The 24,244-nt window shown below is 37.3% G+C and overlaps 1 protein-coding gene across 1 annotated transcript in view; it reads left to right on the top strand.

Moving 5' to 3' along the window:
- Nucleotides 1-976: 976 nt before the first annotated feature.
- Nucleotides 977-24,244, top strand: part of LOC115420987 (sphingosine kinase 2-like) — a 34,589-nt gene continuing 11,321 nt past the window's right edge. The window contains exons 1-2 of the mRNA XM_030136639.1: nt 977-1,483; nt 21,532-21,681. Coding sequence (XP_029992499.1) covers nt 1,060-1,483; nt 21,532-21,681 — 574 coding nt within the window. The 5' untranslated portion in view covers nt 977-1,059. The remainder of the gene's footprint in view (nt 1,484-21,531; nt 21,682-24,244) is intronic.

The following is a 24,244-nucleotide window of genomic DNA, read 5'->3' as shown; positions in this document are numbered from 1 at the left end:
CACTGTGATTGGTGTTTTTGATATGCAATAGTTAATGCAGTTAATGCAGGGGTGTCATACAAACAGCCCGCCAAATTCTCCACTCTGTCCTACAGGATGAATTTACGAAGTGCAAAAGTTAAACTTAAGATATCAACAGTAAAGGGTGTTAAACCCATTTATATCATAATACTGGAAGGTCTCGGAGTGTCTGTGTATGTCTGTGTATGTGTGTGTGTGCGTGTCTGCACAGTTCTGAGAAATTAAAATGTTTTTAACTGGCCAGTTTGGTACCTAGAGTTTAGGAATAGTCCCATCTTCACATTAAACATCTCGGCAAGTTGATAGGACCAACATTTTAGAAGATATTAGTAAGTTTGGAATACAATAGCCTTACAATCACGTTGCTATGCCCATGATGGGAAGTGCAATCCCACGCTGCATGACGGGAAATGAAGTTAAAAACAGGAAGAACACATTTACTAACTTCAGTTCCTAGATATCAGTATTATTAGGACCTGCGGTTCCCCACGGGTCAACACACTAGTTTGGCAATATTGTTCCTGTTACTGTTTTTCCCTCTGTAGATTCACTGGTATCTATAAGTTGTAAATGCACATAAGACATTTCAGATTGTTGTTATTCAGGTTATTCACTTTTTTAAAATGTATTATTTCTTCTGTACTATAATGATGATGTTTGTAATTATTATTATTATTATTATTATTATTGTTGTTGTTGTTGTTGTTGTTGTTGTTGTTTTGTTGTTGTTGCTGTTGTTGTTTTTATTGTTGTTGATAAAGATGAACTATTTTTAGGTTGCGTAAAATACAATGTCTACTTAGTTAATTCCACCTCTGCTGTACGGCCACTACTTCATTGCCAGGCTTCTCTCGAGCTCTTATTTCTAAAGGGCTCACCGGATGCAGCGCGTGTCTTCCGGTTGCCTTGACACCGGCCGCTGTCAGCCGCAGTTTCGGTCTCCACTTCGTTCACATTATACAAACGAGGAGCGATGTGAGTGAGCACCGCTGCTTTGTCCCGGACCCCCCCGTGTCCCAACCTCCCCGTCCGCTCAGGATGGACCCGAGGAGAACAGAACCGGACCGCCACATCGACACCAACCCGGTCACGCTGTACGGGGAATTCACGAGCACAGGTAACCGAAAAGTCCGATGCGCCGTGAGCCTGACCGACAAGGACCTCATCGTCCAGCGGCTGTCATCGGCACCTGTCGGGCGGAACAAGGTGGTGCTCAGCCTGAGGGACTGCGTCGGTAGCCGCGCGTACCGGGAGGATGACAATGCGGACCAGGCGGCGTACTTCACGGCATACTTCTACCCGCTCAAGAGGCGCTGGGTGAGTTCCGGGGTCTCGCGGCAGAGAGTGGAGCAGGGCTTTCGGCTCGCGGCTCTCCAGGACCCGCGCGCGAACCTGGAAGAGGCTGAGAAGTGGGCTCGTGCTGTCCGAGAGCGCTCTGCCCGGCAACGGTATCTAAGAGACGGTAAGAGACGGCTCGAGCGTTAGCAACAGGAAAACTCTCAGTCAGTCAGGTTGAAATCATACAGGTGACATTATTCATTAAAACACATCAAACAAATTAAACATATCAGCAAAACATCAGCTAGGTTACATGAAATGTAGAGTTTACAGAATACATATTGCTCCCCTTCTCAAACATTACAGCAAAGACATTCAATTATTGTTTAAGACAGTTATTGTTTAAGGCAGCCATTACCTCCTACAAGTTATATATTTCTTAGAAAGTGGCCTATTAACATTTTTTTATAATAATATGCCTGAACATGAAAAGCAAAATTACGGGTTATAATGTCATCTCTATTATGCAAAAATATGCAAAAAATGAATTATTAAACATACCCGCAAAACATCAGTTAGGTTGCATCAAATGGGATTTTAGAGAAAATTATCTGTTTGACAGTGTTGTTCTGTTGCCTTTAGACTATTATTTCAGTTAATAGAGTGCTTGATAGAGTTAATTGTTAACAGTATAATGATATTTGTGAGTGTTAAAAATATTAATATCGTTCACCTTGTCTAACCACTGTAAAGGGATTCAGTTATTGTTTAAGACAGCCATTACCTTCTGTTAGTCATTTATTTATTAGCATATTATTTCAGTATGCTTGACCCGGAAAGTCAAAATTACTGCTTATAATGCAAAACAAATATGCAATATGGTGTTTTTTGCTATTAATGCACAAACCACTTCTTTACCAATTATACATATTGTATTATTCCATAGCATCTTTAGTTGTTGCCATTATATTAGCCCTTCTTTGCTCTTGGCTAAGACTTGTGCTTGAAACCTTTAGCCTTACCTTTTTCTTAAATGAGTAAAACAGCAGAACTGGTCTGGCGTCATGCTTCAGTAACCACATAATGTAAATAAGGTATCTCAATGAAAAAGTTACATGAAAAACTAAAAGGTCTCATTTCCATACTGGGTCACCCCAGAAGTAATATGTATCAAATCCGCTGTTCCCTTACCTTTACCCCGAGTCTATGCATGAATAATACAACATGATAGGTGTTCTATGGAGGGTCATATTTCACCGAGTCCAGTCTGCAAACAAACCATCTTAACATAAAAGACACCTGAGAAACATGGGGCAGCAGACTATTACTGCTGCTGAGTTCATAATGCCAAGAGGTATCATTACTCCAATGGGACCCTTTCTATAATTGGAGATTTCCAGAGATAAGTTCTCATTATTTGTCCTCCTCATCTAGTAGTCCTAGCTGTATGAAAGGAATATAAAATGCATTTTTGCCTCACACCAACTTTTTTTTCTCTTTTACACAGCCATGGTATCTCTGGCACACTGTGACCCAGATATTATTTCCCCATTTGCACAAATTTATTTTTAACGAGATAAAATATGCTGCAATCCTATACAGCCTGTCATTGTCAGAGCAGAGAGGAGCAGACTGATAGTAACTCAAGACAGTATTATATGCTTAGAAACACATTGTTTCTTAGCTGCCCAGAGCTTAACTTGAGACAGTGACCTAACAAGTTTTAGATGCTGGGACAGGAACTGAAACCCTGGACTGCACCAGTCTTCTACGCAGATTATTCTATTCTGTTTCAAGAAAAACTTGTTATGTAGACTAATAGCAAATACTTTATCTAAATGTTTGCCAACTTAGCTTTATCCTTTAGGGTTGTACAGTGACATTACAGTACCATAATACTACTTATCAATCTAACATTTTAACGAAACTGGTAAGTGCCCTTTTCATAGCAATGGTATAGAACTACACAGATAAACAGTATATAATGTAGTATATGTTATCTTATATATGTAATCTTATAGAGCTCACACAGAGCTAATTCAAGTCAAAATAAAGATGATTATAAGATTAAATCTGGTTTTACAGAATGACTACAATAAAATATGCCCACATTTTCTGTGGTATCTGTTAAAGTGACTCCAGTCTAACATACAGCCTCCTGTCACTGCTGATGCTGGAAGCCTGTGAAAAAACTAAGATATGTTCATTAGCTTTGCATCCAAACCATTAGTCTAAATGAGGTCAACGCTGCCGGTTTGACCTCTGCATCAATGATGACATATCTGTCAACGACTTGTCTGCTGAAGTACTCACAGAATTAAGCATATATTTTCAATGCATTCCCCTCAGACAGGTGGGGAGCTGTTTATGTAATACTCCACAACTTCACATCTCCTTCTAAACACTAACAGAGGATGAGTTACTGTGTCACAGCTTCTGAAGTGGATGCCCACTATACCACTATACTGTATATAGTGATATAACACAAAGATGTGTTACATAAGAGGCTTATTCTCTCTTTTTCATCTTTCCATCAATATTTGGTCAACTTACATGTCATAAGAAAAACCATCATCCTGCATGGGGATGTTTGCACATGATCAGGCTGCCAAGCGATGCTTTTTGGCTCTAATAGACGTCACTGTCAAATGTATGGCCAACACAGTGACTCGGTTTCCTCTCCATGGTATTAATACTATTTTACATGACTATTAATCATATGAAGCATTTGTTATGACTGTGCCACAAGCAAGAGACATGCCATGAGGTGGCTCTTTGGCTCCTCAGAACGCCAGCAACCAACTCTGTCTTGAAGTTTTCATGGTGTGTTTGGTGCTTTTTGAAGTTACACACACTTTATTTGTCTGCTCAGTGTATACAAGAGTGGTTTATCAGATTCCCATGGAAAGTAGTTATTTTTGGATTTTATTTCTCTATATTTATGCATTTAATGCTGCAGCTAATTATTGCTGAAAGTACATTTACTTCACTTATTTGTTCTTAATGGGCTTATTAAATGTGAGACGATAATGGAAAATCTCATAAAAATTCTCTGAACCCAGGTCCTTTATGACTGTAATTTCTCTGTTTTTGTCTGACTCATGATATTCCGTTGATCATCAGATGGGGAATAGTTAAAGTGGCTGATTAATTATGAAACAAACTGCTCATTTCCTTTTATTGGATCTATCAATTTTTTCAGCAGGCTGTTGGCTTTGTGATGTGCTCATTTACCTCAGCCCACATTGTTGTTTGCATTTTGTCATCAGTCTGGTATTTCACACCCATCATTCAAGTTTCCTATAAATATCACCCCCCTCGGACAAATACAATTTACATTTCAGTTGCTCTGGCCAGAATTTCCTAAATAGTATTGATTGTAGGTTGTCAATAAATGGATTCCATCTGGGTGTGGACGGCATGATCATTATCATGATGAGCCGGGTGACAGCAATAAACTGGATGATTAAATCAATCATTGTGGGCTGTCATCTGGATTAAGTGCTTTGCTCCCACTGCAGTGACAACGAATACAACTCATTAGCATCTAAAGGGAGTTTGAGAAATCGGATTTCTCAAACTCCCTTTAGATACTAAAGACAGAGAGATAGACTATCTTGATGACCCCCCCTGCCCAGTTCGACTGACATGGCAGTTTGGAATAGGGGGCCAAAGACAAAGCACAGGCCAGCACATGTCAGTCTGCGATCAACCCACCATTCCACCTTGTTCTTCTACCTCCTCCTAACACGCTCCCTGTCATGTAAGTTTTCCCCAGACACTTCCTGTTAAATATTCTGACTCATTCATTACTCTATGTTCCTTGTTCTCAATAATTAAACAATTTTTCGTTGCACCCCTTCTGTTCCTATAACCTGTTTTTTCCAAGTAGTGATAACCTGTCTATTACATAATAACAGACTATCAGTTATAACTGATTTTCAGTTATATGGGGTTTTCAGATGATCTAATCTAATCTGACCTAATCTAACACTCACTGTCATAACTTTCTTTAGACTGTAAAATTGCAGTTCTCTTAGCATGTCCTTGTTACTACAGTGTATCCATTGTGATGTTTTCAGTAAATTTTAGATGTAAAAGACTAATAAGTTCAGTTTCAGTATGGGTAGTATGGTAGACAGATCCAGTTTGTTTAACATGATGTCTGATCAAACTCAAACAATACTGTACATTCTGAACACAGGGAGAGATCACCTCTGAAACACAAAATATGTACCAAGTCCATTAAGTGTCTGCAGTACTTTGGTAATGATAGAAGTTGTGGGTGCTTGACCAATAGGTGAAGTGTGAGTTACAGTTCTGATTGTATGGGATCCAGTTGTCTTGCATATATTAGAATGTGGCCTTCCTTAGCCTATTAGTCCTTGTTGAAGCATGGGCTGCTGATTACATTCCTCCACCTCATCCTATTTTAAGGCAGTTTCCTCAGATTTTGTCATTTGTATAATTTTATGTGACTGCTTTGCACCTTATTAATATTTTTTGGCCTTCTTCTATGCTGCTTTCCCTGTAGATTCAAACTACACAGTGGATCAAGATGGAGATCATAAGGGGATTGCTTGCTCATGTTATGCCACCAGTGTGGTTTACTGGGTGGAAAACCTTTTCTATCTAAGGAGATGTTTTTGGCATGAAAATGATTGTAATGCCTGGAGCCCCAAACAATATTTTAACCCCTGATATGTATATGCCAAATGACCTATGATCCACATTTTAGTCAGGAATATTTATTGGCTTTGGACACAGATTTTTTTTTTGACAGAAATTACCTATCGTTCTAAGATTTGGGACCTGATGATGGTGGGTACTAAAAATTAAAGGCGACATCATTAAAATACGAGGAGTCAAATCTCAAATTGTGCAGAATGGAAGGGAAACACAAGATTTCTGCTTAATCCAGCTGTTTTCAGGGAATTCAGGGAATTATCACTACTATGCAGAATAAACACAGTTACCTCAAATAATTGTGGTAAGGGGATTATGCAATAATAGTGACAAGTGTAGGAATTCCTCTGTCTCCCAAGTGTGTGCCTAATCCCACTACTTTTTTCTACCTGTTTGTTTTTCTTCCTGCTCAGTCAGGAGCTGTTTGGTCTTTTCCCACAGTTTTTTTCTTCTTACTATCTTTGGTCATCTGATATTTAGTTTAGTGTAAACTTATGTAGGAGTATCTTTGGTGTGAGAGCATTTTTAGTTTTGTGTATATTTGTCAACTGTGTACAGGTTGGAGGGTGGAGTTGGTCACTAGTCATCAGAAAGAGATGATGCAACATCAGCCTTAATTGTGTGGTGTTAATGTTCATGTTGTAACCTCAAGGTTTGCTGTCTGAGCTTGCTTTGTGTTTGTTACCACTGTCAGAGGAGCAGCAGAAAACCCAGTAAACATTTTTCCTCATTGTTTCGTAACCAATACAGGATGGAGAGTTCAGTTTTCATGTCGTTGTAGTTTGCTTTCCTGCTAGACGTTAATGGATTCAACATACAGAAACATGGTCCCTCTTAACTTAAACAAAGACGTGTTAACTGAACCAGTTGTGACATGTGACTGTTGGTATGTGAATGACTGGTTACTGACATGCGCTAAAGGAATGCATGTGCTTTTAATTGCTTAAAATTGGCTGCAATGGCGACTCAGATAAGAAGGACGGTACTCAGTAGTCTCAGGGGTAATGGTGATGCTCCTTTTAGCAGCAAAATCCAGGCCTCTTTCAGACAGTTAGTGCTATTACTAATACATTACCTCTGGCCACAGCAGCGCCAGAGATGGGACAGTGACTGGTGTGGTCTATAATACACAGATTCAGAAGTACAAGCACACAGAAGAGCTTCATGACACCTTTTCAATGAAAATACCTTACCCATAGGAAAATGTTTTTTTTTTCCATCTGTATTTCTCATATATATTTTCCAAAAATCAATTGCTTAACTTTGTAATTAAGGGAAAATTTTCAGCAAGTTTCAGTCCATAATTTCTGAATAGAGACATGATTTAAAATACAAACATTAAATGAATATGTGCTGAATAATCTACTGAGCATGGATGAGAAGCCAAAACATATTAAAATAGCACATACAGTGTAGAGCAGAGTTGGAATTGATCCATTACGGTTGTGTGGGGCTCATAAGTCTAATGAAACCCTGCATCTTTTCAGCAGAAAATGATTCATCAGTTCTCCAACACTGATGCTGAACTACTTAGTCATGTTTCACTGCTGATAACGGTCTGATTTGAAGGAAGTTCATGTGGCCATCGACCACAATGAGTCAGTATGACTTGACAAATATACACGACCCTGCTGAGGATGAAAATGACCACATACGGTTAGGAAGAAATTTTGTTTCAATGGTTAGCAGAAAACTGCTGAGTAATGACTGGATGTTATCTAAAATAATTGCAGTGGGCTTGTAAAGGATGCTCAAATTAATTATCCAGTTCACACTAATGAATGCTGTCGCCCATAAAGTTGAAATGATTTTGTTTTCAAACACATTCCTCTTTTTATTGCTATTTATACATATTAGTAATCACCTTTGACCAGGTTTAATGATTACACACTGAGTCCCAGTTACACTTTATCTATCAACAATAAATCACGTTGTCACAATCATAGCATGAGAAGAGGTAAAAAAAATTATTTTATTCCAACTTTATGGACAACAGTGTATTCATATTTAATTTATGTTTATCAAGTGATGCTGAAGACGTAGGAGAGCAAATGTTGGATACTAATTTTCTGTTGTGATATTGCAGTACGAGTAAAAGGGTGACTTGTGAGGAATTTGGGATTGAGAAATTGGGTCCAGTTAGTCACCATTCACTATTGAGCAAGAAAGTGATTTCTAAATCATGGAAAACATAATAGTTTCATTTTCATGATTTCAAAGTTATGACCGGATGTAGAGCTTGGAACTTTGCACATATACGTTTTTAAAAAATTAAACAGTTTATTTTGATACTTCTGACTGTGTTCATGCATATGGCAAGAGTATGTGTTTTTATTTGATCTTGTTATTTCCAGCTCAGCTCCTATACAGTAAATCTAAAACACACTGTGTACAAACAAAAATTACTCTCATTCTGTAAAAAAAAATTGTAAATGGAGGAATGAAGAACATGTTGTGTGTGTGAGTGAATATTTGACACTGCACAAAAAAATAATGTGCATAAAAATGTGCATAAAAATCAATGTTGGTGCTAATTACTGACATATCTATGGCTGTAATACTTCAACACAAAAACCCCCCACTTTGCATGTAGTATACTGAAAATAATTCAGATTTTCTGTTTTATTCATTTATTTATTTGTTTGTTTTATCTTAAAACATGGTGGCATCATTACAAAAACCTGGTACTTAAAGGGTTAAAGTATTTAATGAATTAGTATTTGATTTCAATAATTAAATAAAATATAGGTGAAAAATAGGTGTATGAAAGTAAAACATATAATAGTATGAATGTATGAAATATTTTAGAGCTTCCTTTTTATGCTTAGCAGTGTGGCCATAAGGGTTAAAAATATATTTACTTATACTTTTTTTCAGTGCCCGGTGGAAAAGTTCTTGACTGGTTCCCACTGATACGCTATTATTTAGCTTGAAATGCCCTCTACCCTAGTTTGGAGATTTAACTGCTTGAGTTATAGCGCGTCTATGCGGGTGTGTACAGTTGATAAACTATGTGACTCATCTACATTTCATACCTCAAGGATTAATCCAAAGGTGAACAGGTGAGTGATGAACCACTGAACACATATTTCATCTACTATCTTGGTAAAAGAATGTCAGTACAGTCGGTGCATTTCCAATGGGATGTTTTTCTTAATAAAAATAAAAACAGTTGGATATTTTCTTATGTAGAGTTGTTGTTAGTTTTCTATATTTCATTTTGTATTTATCTTATAGTAGAGAGACAACAACTGCCAGAAAAGAATTGCTTGTGTCTGTTCATGTGCCTGAGGGCTCTGATTCTAATTTTAAAAATAAAACAAAAAAAACCCCCTCAAAACCCTACACAAGACATGGAACAGATCTTGAAAAGTTTTGATGGTTGGGTAAGTTGGTTTATCAGTTAAAGGTTAATGCAAATAGTTGGAGGTCCAATGAGGTGACTATGTTGACTAAATAAATGCAAGAAACAACCATAAACACTATATTAGATGGAAAACAACAACAAAATGCCATCATGTATGAGAAGTTGCAGAAAAAGACCTGACCATTAGTTCATTTCAGGGGTCAAACAGGGTCATCCAGCTTCGGGATTTTGTTAAAACACGTCTTATGTCTTACGGCTCCACAATCACCACCTCATGTAGTATATAATTCTACATTATCCCACAAATTAAATGGTAAAATTTTTGACAATGACGACGATGAAAATAGTAAAGAACCAGCTCCTAATATTCACATAACAGTAGTGGATGGAACCTCACATACATTTGACTTTCACAGATTTCCTGTAAATTTGGCTGAAATGTGTGGTACACTTGGATGGAAACTCTCCTAGTGCGGTACCATCCCATACATAAATGTTTCTGAGTGTATGTATAAGACAGTCATGGTAGCAGTACTCCCTGAGGACTCCTCCTCATTGGACACACTCTGCGATCGAGCCTGACGTGCTGTCGAGACCTCTGATTCAGCCCCCCTCTCTCGGCTCACTGCTGCCTTGTGTCAGTAATAACGGAGCCCTGTCCTCTGTCATTTCACAGGCAAATCCAAGCAGCAGTGAAATCTGACAGAACACACTTTGTCTTTAGCTTAAATAAAAATTGTTCCAGCTCCTGTCAAACTGGAGGGTGACTAGCTGTACAGTAAAGCACCAGAAAGAAAGAAAAGGGTCCAGTGTTCACCCACTTTGCTATTCTCAGAAGCAGCCTCTCAAGTCATTCTGTGATACGCCGACAACAACAACCACTAATTGACCATTCAGGCTATAGAGCAGCTGGTTCACCTCAGAGAAAGTCTTTGCCTGGTAAAAGAACATGTGGTTGTGGGTTTTTTTAACGATGGGAAGTCCATTTCCTCCTTATACTGGCACATGGCACATTTTATATGTATTTGGTCATTTTTTATAGTTGGAAATAACCCCATGTTTCACTGCTAAATTTCCTGCATGTATACTTATTTGAAAACCTACTAATAGTTGCAGAGAGTAAAGTAGACTTGGTGGAGGGCACGATTTTACAAGTGTATCGTTCCAAAAATATCACTGATTCTTAACTCAGGTAGGAATACACTTAGAAGTAATTGATTCAATGTCTTTACTGCTGCAAAAGTGAATCTGAGGTATTAAAGTAGGTGTTTGGAGGACCTTTCTACCAGCTGTTTTTGTGCAAACATAATAGAAGTACAAGTATTGATCTTATAACTACATGAATTCTTTTATCCTTGGCACTGTGAAAACGGAGGACTGTTTTTACAGCATGCAATTACTCATCTATTTAAATTAATTTGTTTTATTGTATTTATTTTTCCTTGGAGAGGAAGGTGCATAAGGTGTATTACGTAATTGTGATTATGCTGACTCCAAAGCCTTGAGACGGATTGGGTTTTGTTTATTATTATGTGTCCCAGTGCAAATGTAGCAATGTGTAGCACTGTTTTCCTGTGCAGGACAGTAAAATTGATCCTGATTCTGAAGTTGCACAATCCCAAGACACCTTTCCTTCATCGTTGTGTCTCCTTTTTATGTCTGTACCTTTTACATCTTAATGCCTTGGGGGTTTTTTTATGTGTACCAATTCATCTTTTTGCCATTTGTTGTTGTGCCATTCATTAAGGTTGAAATCAGTTTTGTTGTTATGAAGCAGCGCACTGATTCAAGCTAGAAAGAGTCAATATTTTTCCTCAAATGCATTTAAAACTATTGAGCCTGTTATGAAAATGTAAGGCGTGGAAAGCACAAACATTTGCATTTAAAAAAAGTGGTTGTCAGAGAAATACATGTTCGAGTACAACACGTACATACCTAAAAACTGTAGTCTGACAAAATAAAAAATAAAGTAAAGTACTTACTCTGGAATTAGAGTTCAAAGTCATAGTAAGGGAAAACTTAAATTAGTGGTAATGTTACCGTCTGACTTTTGGAAACTTTTTGCTCTGCAGTTTGTTTTCATGCAGCGACCTAACCTCCCCTCCCTAATGTGACCCTGCAGCCTAAAATACACATATGGGACAGACTGTGGTTAGACGTCACTCCCTCCTCTCTCTTCTTTCCTGATGTTACTCTCTGTCTAATAGCACATTGGGCATGTCTTTAACACAACGCTGGGGGTGCTGTGTAGATAAGTGGATGACAGAAAATACAGAATGAGTTTAACAAAAACCTCTGTGTTGGAAACTCTCCGCCTGTCTTAATATAGATCTACATAAAGCTAACCACTACCACCTCCTTCTCCTCCTTCCACACCCTTTGTGGTCTGGCTCAGCAAAAATCTGCTTGTGTGCTCGAGCAGTCTCCGCTCTTTGATTTACAGACAACATTATGGACAAGAGTTATCACCTCTCACTGAGTAAATGTTGCTGCATGTCCTTTAAAAGCTGCAACAGGGGGGTCGTCCCACTGCCAAGATCCAAAGTCTAGACTCTTAACATAGTATCAGTGTCAGGCTGATTGACAGGTGTAAGATCTCCCATAGAAGTTCTGAACCTCTAATCATGATGGATGCACTCCAGACATTGTGCTGCATCTCAAAATTGCTATCATGAGGTTACATGAGGTATGTAGTTAACTACAGTATACACTGATGTCAAATGAGAAACCTCATAGCCTCAAAAGCACTGAACTCAGAATCCAAAGGATGACACACAAAACTAAACTGTGATCTCTGTCTATCCTTGGTAGTAGTATTACAGAGCTGTGCACAGGCAAAGTGGTGCTCAGAATGCAGACATGTAACCTTTGTTTACTATGCCTTCAACTGTTCCGTGGAGACTGATCTCATGAAATAACGTTGTATGTCATGCTTATGGCATGCTATACGTACGCATTTTCGACCTTTCACATGTTATTCAACGCTATTTGATCACGCATCAATTTACGCCAAGATCTCCGGTTCACATGACCCTAACCCCTAACCATAACCCTAACCTTAACCCTCAGTGCGTGGTATTTGACACAGTGTGAACATTCACACAGAAAGCTCATAATGCATACAGATAACACACCATTTAAAACTGGCATGTATATTTACGCAAGTCATGATATCACGTTGCTCTGTGCACAGTGCAGTATAGGGAAAATAAAAACTGAATGAAAAGGTCTGTGTTAGAAGTGTGAAAAAAGCTTACAGGGACTAGCACTATATAACAAAAAAAAACTAAGTTTTTTTGTTATATAGTGCTAGAAAAATGAAAACATTCTCATGATGGTGCAAACGGTACCATGTAGGTAGGTGTGTTGTTTCATAAGTATTGTTGATTCTTTACTAAAATAGAAGTCCACATTTTTGTGTAAAAATGACAGGTAAAAGTACTGATTCAATGTGTTTACTGCAGAAGTAAAAAAAAAAAAAAAAAATTAAGACATAAGGTATAAAAGTAGATATTTGGACATTTGCGGGTTTTTGTGCAGAGATGACAACCTCATGTCATGTTAATATGATGTAAAGACAAAAAAAAACTACTTACTGAAAAGAGCATTCCAATTGCAAAACCATTTTCACTGTCAGTAGCTGAATTCCAAGACACCTTCCCTCCATACTTAAGTCTCCTTGTCATGTCTGTTTCATTTCGTCACATCTTGTCACCAGTCGATCTCCATTTTATTTGTTGAGAAAGTTGAGTTTGGATTAAAAAAACAGTGGATCAACAAATGTCACTTCTCTATCTTAAACACCATGTTGAAATAGTTTTTGTGCTTCTGCAATGTCACATTCTCACTGACGGTTTCAACTCAACTTACCTGGAATGACTTCTCAAGGCTTTGTTTTGACAGCAGTGCATAGTCCTCCCTCAGCATGACCGGTTACCATAACAATGCAGTGTTAATATTGTCACATTCTAGGCATGACTTTGGCTTCAAGGGACCCAACAATGGAGGAGCATGAGATTTTTTTCAGGCCAAGAATGTTGTAGTAAAGACGTCAAATCTGTGGCTCTACAAAGGCACAAACAGTAACCGGCATAACATTGTTAAAATTGCACTTTTCTTAAGATATTTCATGATCATATTTGTTCAGGCTATGTCAGTGTTTTTCAACCTTGGGGTCGGGACCCCATGTGGGGTCGCCTGGAACTCAAATGGGGACACCTGAAATTTGTAGTAATTGATTTTAAAAAAAAATACTAATAATAAATATATGGTGAGTTGAGAAAGACAATCACAACACATAAAAGACAAACTGTGAAGCTGAAACTGAAGCACTGTGGTACTGTTTATCTCTCAAATGTTCATTGTGGTTGGTTTAAGATGCTACAGCTATTCCATAATTCATAGAACGAGTTCTTGTTTGTTCAGTATTAATTGTCAGCCTTGTAAATCCAAGCTGGACTGACTGTACATATCCTGACCAAGGAAAATCAAATTCTCACTTTGTGCAGTAATCTACACCTGGCTTTTCTGCCTCCTATACATTGTATAGCCTAAATGTCGCCTAGAATTGACATTTATTTGAAACATGGTATAGCAAACTATTACATGATCAAAAACAAATTCATTTTAGCAAAAAAAAGTCTCGTTTTGAATGTCTGAGGTTGCCAGAAATTTGTGATGTTAAAATGGGGTCACAAGCCAAAAAAGGTTGGGAACCACTGGGCTATGTAAACATTTTCATACAATCTAAGTTTTTTTGCAATGAAACAAAATAAATTTGGAGTTATTTATAGGTTATTATTATAATATTTTACAGGTCTAACCCACTTGAGAATGAATTAGACTGCATGTGGCCCCTGAACTAAAATTATTTTGACACCCTGTATTGTTAATATCTTCAGCGTCATTTTTGTATTTCACAAATTCATCCCATGGGCCTGATTAGACCCTTTGGTTTGGCTGGTTTTGGCCCATGGGCCGTATGTTTGACACCCCTGCTTTATGATGTTTTCTGTAGTCATGTTAATGCCAAGGCTCGCCTGCAAAAATTCCAGCAAAACAAGCTCTGTTCAGCACTTTTTTTTGTGCATAGAAATATAAACAAGCCAGATCTGAACATCTAAAGGTTTCAACCAGACCTTTTTCCCACAGTGGTAAAGGAAATTATGTGTACTGATAAGTCAGGACAGACTGGATGAAGTAGTCAGACTACATGATGAGATAAAGACTACTGCACATGAGAGCGTAGCTGAATTTTACCACAGCCCAGCTAACATTTCATATATTACCATTGTTACATTTTATTAGACATATTAGGTTAAATAACACGCTAATCCACTAATCCGTTTAATGTGAAAACTGGATTTCCCCCCTAATGGTTTTTATCAAAGCTTAGATCTGACATCAGTGAACAACAGGCAGAAATATTTCAGTACCAACTGGGAAATATGGTGATATGTATGAATCTAAAACATTCATATCAATATACAACATCAATGTTTGACAGAAAAATGATGTAAAAAACAATGAAATGTTGAGCCACATAGCTCAACAGTACAGATACAATCTAACATTGTGAAATCCCACATGGCTTAGTAGTTTTTACGCTCACGTCATTACTTTTTCAGATGTTTCTGATGTGAACCTGGTTTGAAGGAAGTTGATGTAGACACTGGTGACTGAGTTACAAATCATCAACGTACGATCATCACGATGAGTCAGTATGAGGCAGCAAACAGACACGACCTTACTGAATTTAGAAATGACCACGAAGGATCAGGATTAATCTGTGTTTGAGTAATTTCTTACATTTTGAAAAATTGGAAATATGTTGTTAAAATATTGTGGTATAGACATACAACACCAGTATTCATTTTTTGTGTTTATTTTGGAGATGAGATTTAACCAAACACTTTTTATGCGCACTTAATTAATTAATTAATTAATTAATTAATTAATTAATTTATTTATTTATTTTTAGAAATTATCTGCCTGAGAGATTAAATCTGCTAAGTCTTACATACTTTAATAAGATGATTTGGAAAAGAAATTACCAAAGTACTAGTTAGCGAATGCTTTCATTGTATATGATTAAGTGTTATTACACATATATATTGGTTTATGTACATTTATACAATAGATTTATAAACCTCTCACCCCAAAGAACTTGTAAAGTGAATGAATTGTAATGAGCAGACAGTGTCTTGTAGTAGATCTGTAGCTTTTGGACAAACATATCTTCTGAATAAAACCGATTCTCATTAATTCTCACATTTTCACATTTTGACTCAAGACCGTATCTTGCAAACTACAGCCAACCAACATTTTTGACTTAATTTATTATTTATTAGTGGCTCAAACTTGGTAAAGTTTCACAAAGACATGGACAGTTGAGGTTTATAGTTAAATATTCATGTTTCTGTGTGACTAATGGAAGTGGACACACAGCTCAGTGTTGTCACAGAAATGCTAAGACAGCTATCTATTCTCAGACTCTTTATGTACCCAGATATTATAAGAAACCTTGCCGGAAAATGTGTTTATTCCGGCTCCTGGGTTTTTCCCTCTCATTTAAGCTGTCATTTCCTATGGAATACCTCAGTAGTGATTATTGCATTAAGATCTGGGACGGTTCCCATGCTCGTGGTTTGAAGACGGCAGATGACATGGCTGTAATCACAGATTCAGAGAACGCTGTTGAGATGCAGAGCACAGCTTTGTTGTTGGAAGTTTCTTGTTGTTTTTCATCTTTTTTTCATCATGGCTGGTGTTTGTGAGGATGGTGATCCAGTTAGACTTAATTTACACCAATGTCGTCAATCACTTTATTTGTGACTGACTTTTATCCACAATTATTTTTGTTGAAGTAATTAGACTCTTGTGTCATTTTGTCATCACTGATTAGATTGCTATCAGTCCAAACTGAACGCACCTTGTTTGACATAAATGAGGCTTTCTATAACCATCAATAGTAGTGCGTATCATTAGTTGACCATCAGTGTGACGCCCATCTCTGTACAAGCAAACCAGATACATTATCGGCTCCCATAAGCCTCCAGTCCTCATTGGAAAAACAAAAACCTCCCTGAAAATCCCACAAACGTTGTTGTAAGTATAGCATATTGGACAGAATCTAATAATAGCATGGGTTGGGCTGTTGCATAGATTTTCACTGTATGTTTTCTGTTGATTTTAGTGTGCATTATTAGATATGTGTCATACTTGGCTCCGTGCCATGATGCCACTGCAGTCGAGCTAATGACAGGGGAGGAAACCCAGAGCGTGGACAGACAGACGAGGAGATAGATAGTGGCCCTCTGGAATGTTTGGAAAAGGGGAGGGGCGGCTCGCAGGAAGTGGCATGGGATTTAATTTAGACAACAAGGTCTGTGTGTGCACAAAGACAGCAAGGTCAAGGCCTGCAGTGCCAGCTGTCAGGCCAGTAGATTCATGAAGGCACTTCTGTGGCATTCCCTCAGGTTTTATGTTCCTCTGTCGGTTTTGTAAGAATATGCATCGTGCACACTGAGTGACTGCACATAAACTTGTAAATGTCTTAATTTGTTCTATAATACAAAACATAGATCTTAAATTATTTTGTATGTTTCAGGTTAACATGTGTTCTTATTGCCTGTACTTTTTGCAGATGCCCACCCATGCAATATGTAAAAATATTTAGAACCCTTCTCTTGAATTATTGCAAACTGCTGCCCTACAACTAAAACCACATTTAAAGGCATGTAATTTTATATCTTATTTGTTTTGGCTTAGTTTATCTCTTAAAAAACACACTAATATATGAGGTAACACTAGACTTAATATTTATAAAATGATAATTCAGTTTGTTCAAGTTACTGCTGAAACCTGTGTCTTCCTCTCATGGCATTTCTCAGATAGTTAGAAACAATCTCAAAGGTACATGATTAGATAGCACAGTTCAGAATGATTTTACACACAAAAAAATTTCAATATTCCATAGTAAGAGAATATTTCCAGAAAATGGGTAGGTAGTGACTATACTGAAACTCACAATATGTAGCATGTCCAGATTAAAATATCCAAACACAGCTAGGCCAGTGTCATATGTTTGTGAACTTGTGTAATTGCAGTATATCAGATGTTTTCAACAATGTTTAAATTTGGGTAAATCTGTAATTTATTCACTCTAACAATATGTTAAATTTGGTCACTGATGGAGTTACCCCCTTTGTCAAGCTAGCATTTATTTTTAATGGAATAGCATAACATGAACATTTGTCATTTACCATACTCTAAATGAAACTGCAAACTATTTTTTATTAAGTTGTGAGTTGAACTGAAAATCAGGAGAAAAAAAAAAAACACCAGAATGTGAGAATACATATTTTTAATACAGCTTCCTCATCTCAGTCCAACCCAAAAGCCTAAATGGAAATATACGTGAGCTTATGGTTTCATGCTGTTATGGAGAAGTGACGCTATGGAGCAGAGCAATAGAGTTATGTCCATGTTGCTTTTTATGGAATGTGATTAACAATCAGTGATTACAGCTTTCAATCATGTATTTGACTCTTCTACTTGTCTGAAAATGCCTGTGATTTGGTCAAATTTGTGCATCATAGGGAAGATTTTCTACAGCCCAAAACACAAGCAAGGAGTAGATGCCGAAGTATTGTTTCCTCTTGTCCACTTGAATTACAATAAGCCAAAAGGGAGGTCAGTCATTGTACGTGTTCAGAGCTTTTCTTGTGAAAGGTAATAGCAGAAGTGATGGTTGACACTGTTTTAATTGAGGTAGTAACAGAAGATACATACTATGCATTTGAAGTTACATTTGGTGCCATGGGGAATGCTTATCTCACTGTAAGAAGGTCCTGGTGTTTGATTCCAGTGTTAGATGGTGTGGACCTTTCTGTGTGGGGTTTGCATGTTCTCTCCAGGTTCTCTGGCTTCCTCCCACCATCCAAAGACATGCACCTCAATAGGTTCATTAGTTGGTTGTGCATCTGTGTATGTCAGCCCTGCAGGGAACAGGCGATATGTCCACAGCATGTACCCTATTGGTCGGCAGAATAGGCTCTAGCACCCCCATGACCCTGTAGATGATTCAGTGGTTCAGAAGATGGATGGGCTTTTCCACCTACTAACTTCTAAATGATGCATCCTAGCTGCTCACCAGGCACCCATGACAAAGAGGGACTCCTGACCAAAAAGTATGGGCTGTGTATGAAATTCACCTCAGCTCCTGGACTTAAACTGGTACCAAATGCTCAGAAAAACCATTGTTTCTGACAAACTCTAAACATACTGTGGATAATACTGGATTTAGCAGATGCAGAGGCTGAAGTGTGTCATGAAATTGAGCAGCAACGTCAAGTTAACTTTTACACTAGCCATAAATGTTTGTTGAAGTTGTTGAAGTGAACCACAACACAGGTACATGTGTCCATCTCTGAAATGTGTCTGTGCTGACCTCAGTCTACTGCAGGAATTACACTGACTTCGACACCTATTTGACCTAATGGATTTTTCAGGTGTATGTTCATTAGATATAGCAGGAATAGACATATGCTCTGATGCTGTTAGTTTCTAAAGTCTTTATTTTCCATGTGGATACATTCAAACCATTTGTAAAAATTTTCATTTTTGCAATCTAGTGCAGTTTTTATGGAGAAGAGGCTCAAATGTGCAGAAAAATATCTAGTATGTATTACTGTCCAGAGAATAGAGCAGTGGTTCCCAACGTTTTTTGGCTCATGATCCCATTTTAAAATCATAAATTTCTGGCGACCCCAGACATTCAAAACAGAGACTTTTTTTTTTTTCTAAAATTATGTTGTTTTTGATCATGTAATAGTTTGCTATACTATGTTGTAAATAAACATTAATTTTAGACGACATTTATGTTATTTAATGTATATTACTATGAACGGAGGCAGAAAAGCCAGGTGTAGATTACTGCACAAAGTGAGAATTTGATTTTCCTTGGTCAGGATATGTACAGTCAGTCCAGCTTGTATTTACAAGGCTGACAATTAATACTGAACAAACAATAACTCAGACTATGAATTATGAAAGAGCTGCAGCATCTCAACCTGACCACAATGAACATTTGAAAAATAAACAGTATTACAGTGCTTCAGTTTCAGCTTCAGAGTTTGTCATGTCGTTTATAAATTGTCTCTCTCTACTCACCATATATTTTTTATTCGAAAGTTTTTTGTTTTTGTTTTTTCTTAATTTTTATTAATTACTAGAAATTTCAGGTAACCCCATTTGAGTTCCAGGCGACCCCATGTGGGGTCCTGACCCCAAGGTTGAAAAACACTGGGATAGAGTGTTTGGGTTCAAGACATCTCCAGCCCAATTAAAAGTAACCTATAAATAATGATTTTTTATATTTAAAGCTTATTCATTCTTTCATTCTTTCTTTCATTCATTCATTCATTCATTCATTCATTTTCTGAAGCACTTAGTCCTTGAGAGGGTTGTGAATGTGCTACAGCCTATCCCCACTACCAACAGGTAAAGGTGTTGTACACCATGGATGTGTCACCACTTCATCACAGGGCTTATTAAACCTACTGATATCTCAAATATTATTTTGTGCTTTAATAAACATATTTTGCTTTTCAAATCAGCTCAACACATAAAGGGCTGTACATTTAACCTGATCCATTGATAACAATTGATAAATACTGATGATAATTGATCACAATGAGCAAGAATGTACATTTCTACAAAGTGAAACAATAAATTAAGTGATTAAAATCAAAATACACCGCCTACAGGAGTAAGGAAATTAAGAGTTTACCTCAGGTCAAACTCCAGCGACATGTGAACAATACTCTGTGAAGGTGTGTTGCTGTGCATGGATTTTTTCTGACCTGTTTCACTGCATTCCAGCATGATAACTGTAATCGCTGCATCCTCTAAAACGAAACCTGCCAATTAGGTTTTGAACCAGTTCGATGTACTTATTCACGAAGCGTTTGCACTTCAGTTGTTCCACCCATCGTTACTCATTCATCAGCTGTCAGACTTGTTTGGTTCGCTTGGTTCTCTCCTCGCTCACAGTGTTTTGATCTTTATAAAAGCACAGCAGAATGTGATACAAAGTGAGATCAGCCTTCACCCAAGGTACAACTGTGGGGATTTTGTCTATTGGGCTGTATTTTGTTTGTGTGTACGGTGTGTTGACAAGGCGTGACATAGAGAAGAGTCTCAGTGGAGTGTGCCATTGTTCCAACAGAGAGGACTGTGTGTACCTACCTGTAAAATCATCCCACAGCTGCAGTGTATCAAATGTGTCTGATGGCTTCCTGTTATACTCTGAGTTTTTCTCTCATGAGGTGTAAAAAAAGCAGTTTTATCATCATATCTGTGTCTGTCCAGCTCGGTTTTCTCCATCTCATTCCAGACATAAAATTTAAAGCACAGCCTCCCACAGGCAACATTTTAATACTCCTTCTCGGACACTGTGGGAACAAAAACCAGCTTCTTCCTCCTTCATCCCCTCTTAAGCCGAATGCTGTGTCTCGGAGAGATTGTAATCTTCGGAGTGTTTTAAAAAGATTTGGGATCTGCATTTGTAAGATCTGTGTAACCTCATGTAACCCTCAGAAATCTGTTTGATCCCTAAGATACTTTGAACGCTCATTTACATCCACCCTGCAGTTAAAATTTTACCAAAGAGGCTGCTTCTTCTACTGGATGTTACCACATACCACTGACAACAGATGAGTTTAGAGCACTTCACATTTACTAGCATCAGAAGGAAGAGGGTTGAGCGGGAGATTTTGTATTAAAATGACACAAAGACATTTATAGAATTCATTCATTCATTCATTCATTCATTCATTATCTGAACTCGATTTATCCTCACTAAGGTCATGGGGGTCGCCAACCCTAACCCTATCCCAGCTACTTATTGGCAAATGTGGGGTACACCCTGGACATGTCGCCAGTTCATCGCAGGGCTGACATATAGAGACAAACAACATTTATAGAGTTAATTTACACAAATGTAAATGAAATGAGGGTCTTATGCACCTTTTTGTTCAACATTATAGTCAGTGAAATAAATACACGGCCCATCTTAAGCCTACTCTGTCGGCTGGTCGATGTGATTCGTGATGCAGATTAAATGATTCAGCTGTTTGTTTAATTTACAGCTGCCTGTGTTTTTCTCTCCTCTGTAGGCGTGTTGATGAGTGAGTTGTCTTGTCCGTGTCGAATGATGCTGCTGGTGAATCCACAGAGCGGGAAAGGACAGGCGCTCACTCTCTACAACAACCATATCCAGCGAATGCTCAATGAGGCCGGAGTCCCTCACACTCTGGTGATCACTGGTGAGTTGGAACTGCATCAAGATACTGTTTAACAGTACTGAAGGATCAATCATACAGTAGTGGAAGAAAAGGTTTTCGGACAGCTTTAAATCTTAACCAATTTCAAATTTTATCATGAAACATTTGTGAAAAAAAAAATCTTTTTTGTGTTTCAAAAGGTGTGGCTACATCAGATACTAGCAAATGCAAATTGTTTTTTGTAAATTTATTGTTAACAAGAAAAAAATAACCAAACTAAATTTTTGACAGTTTCAACATGTCATGCCCTGGATGTGTTTTATTATTTTGCTGAAAAACTCAGTTTTGACCTCAATGGAACAGAGCACATGCAGAATGGAGTATGTGGGTTTGGAGAATGGAACAATACTTGACAGAATTCAATGACTTAAGAGTGCTTCTTAATGCAGTATGTCACAAATGCATGGGGTGTTCAGAAACGTTTCTCCACCATTGTATTTTCATATGTATTGCATCATGACCTGGCACCATAAACACACATAAGGCTTCCTGAAATGCAATAGATACAAGTATTATGCTTTTAACTTTGATATCTTTGGCACAACAAGAACCTTCTTTTAAAGATTTTAAATGATAATTTTGTAAGTATAAATATTAGGAATAGCTCCTTTGAGGACAAAGCCTGTGTTTTTTCAGTGTCCGTGCTGAATGAAAACAACAAGAACCATAAGCTCAGTCAGATGCGTCCACTATCTTTGTATCATTAAATGTTCATGAAATTAATCCGTAGTTGGTTTCAAGTTCAACTGGACTGGTTTTCGTTCTTGAAAATGTTTTGTCTCTCATTAAAATGACTTCAACACTTCATATCAGAACTGATAACGTTTCTTGGATGAGAGATGAAATGTTTTCATGAATGAAAACCAGTCCAGTTGAACTTGAAAAGTAAAGATTAACTATGACTTGGACAAGTGAGAACTTACATGTTCATGAAGGTCTTTCATCACTAACGACCTGCAATTAGTGACAGATGCTTTGTTGAAGCAAACTTTCATTTATGTAATTTGCAACATTGACCTTTGACCCCTTTTAAAAATTTAATCACTTCAAGTTAATGTTTTTGTCAAACTCCAGGTGTTTCTCAGAGATCAGATTCATAAGAATAAACAGATGTGACTTTCAAACTCTTTTATGTCTTCCTTGCATTCAAATGAACATTTATGTCAAATTTTGCACAATATTTGTGATACATTGCATTTTAGATGTAATGGGGATGCACAATTCTTAGGATCGACATCCACTATGGATTATTTTTCAAAAATATTCTGAAATTTGACAAAACTTTACCTGTCTCATGTTAAAAGAATATACATTAATGAAAGTAATTTGTCACTCTGTGGGAAAACCTGATATTTATCTGTCATCTTTATTAAGTGTTTATTTTCATCAAGAATACTGACCAGTTTATAACATTCACAGCTTCATGCTTGAAATAATTTTTTAGTTCATATTGGCATTTATTGCAGAGATATCGTCAGATTTTCTTCATATTGTACAAGCTAGAGCTTAATGACCAAGCCAAACAGTGAAATCTCAATTTTTTCAATGTATGGATGATTTAGGATTTTTACCTTTTTTCATTTTTCATGTCATATATGACTAGAAAAACAAATTTATAGTTGATATTTCACCAGAAACCAGTAGGTTGCATAGAAATTTGTTGAGCAGGAAGCATCTTTCAAGTTATAATTTCAATTTTGCGATTCAGGCAATTTTCATGATACTTAGAAAGTAAAGCAGTTAATCAAATTAGCCCGAGAGCAAGTGTAGTATTTATCATTACTGGTTTTGCAGATTTATCAGTACTTGTCAATTTTATATACTTATGGCAGAGCCTATTTTATATAAGGCACATCTAAAATTTGCATTTATTGAATTTATTTCCACATTTATTTGTTACTTATATTTAGGTTGATATTCAGTGACCAGAGTTTATTATTGAGTTTATTGAGCTTAGGTGTTTAGTTCAACAGTTATCCTGCTTCTAACAAAAAAAGAAAGACTTAATTCCAGAGGCAAAATTTCTGCAGAGATGGGATGGGAAGGATTTCAGCTTTTCCTGTTTAAATTAGATTAGTGGAGTTTGAAGAACATTTTCGTAGCTGTACTATTTGGTGATTGGCTGCTTTGAATGAGTTGCTTGATTGTCCACGCTAAGATTTAAAAAACACTAATTGGCAAAATGATGCTTTTACATGCAACGGTTCAGTCACTAAAGTCCTGTAATCCTTATTATGATCTCACAATCATTTGTCTTTTCAAATTTTAAGCCGCAAACACACAACAGACTTATAGTAAATCACATTTGTCACGTGTGTTTGTTTTTTGACGATGAGATAATGATTTCCGTCACAGAGCAGATCATCTTGCACTTGTAATATTTGCATCTGATGATCAGTCATAAACACAACAGCACCTCTATCCTCTCCCTGTCCCACCACCCGGCCTCTTTTGTAAATCCTCTTCGTGTTTTCATGCTGTCACCAGCATTATGCTGATCAACTGCCTCTGACCCATATGCATGTAGAGTTGTTATGTCATAAAT

This window comes from Sphaeramia orbicularis, chromosome 1, assembly GCF_902148855.1.
Source record: "Sphaeramia orbicularis chromosome 1, fSphaOr1.1, whole genome shotgun sequence".
Lineage (NCBI taxonomy): Eukaryota > Metazoa > Chordata > Actinopteri > Kurtiformes > Apogonidae > Sphaeramia > Sphaeramia orbicularis.
Note: the sequence above shows the minus strand (reverse complement) of the source record. Positions and strands in the feature narration are given on the sequence as shown.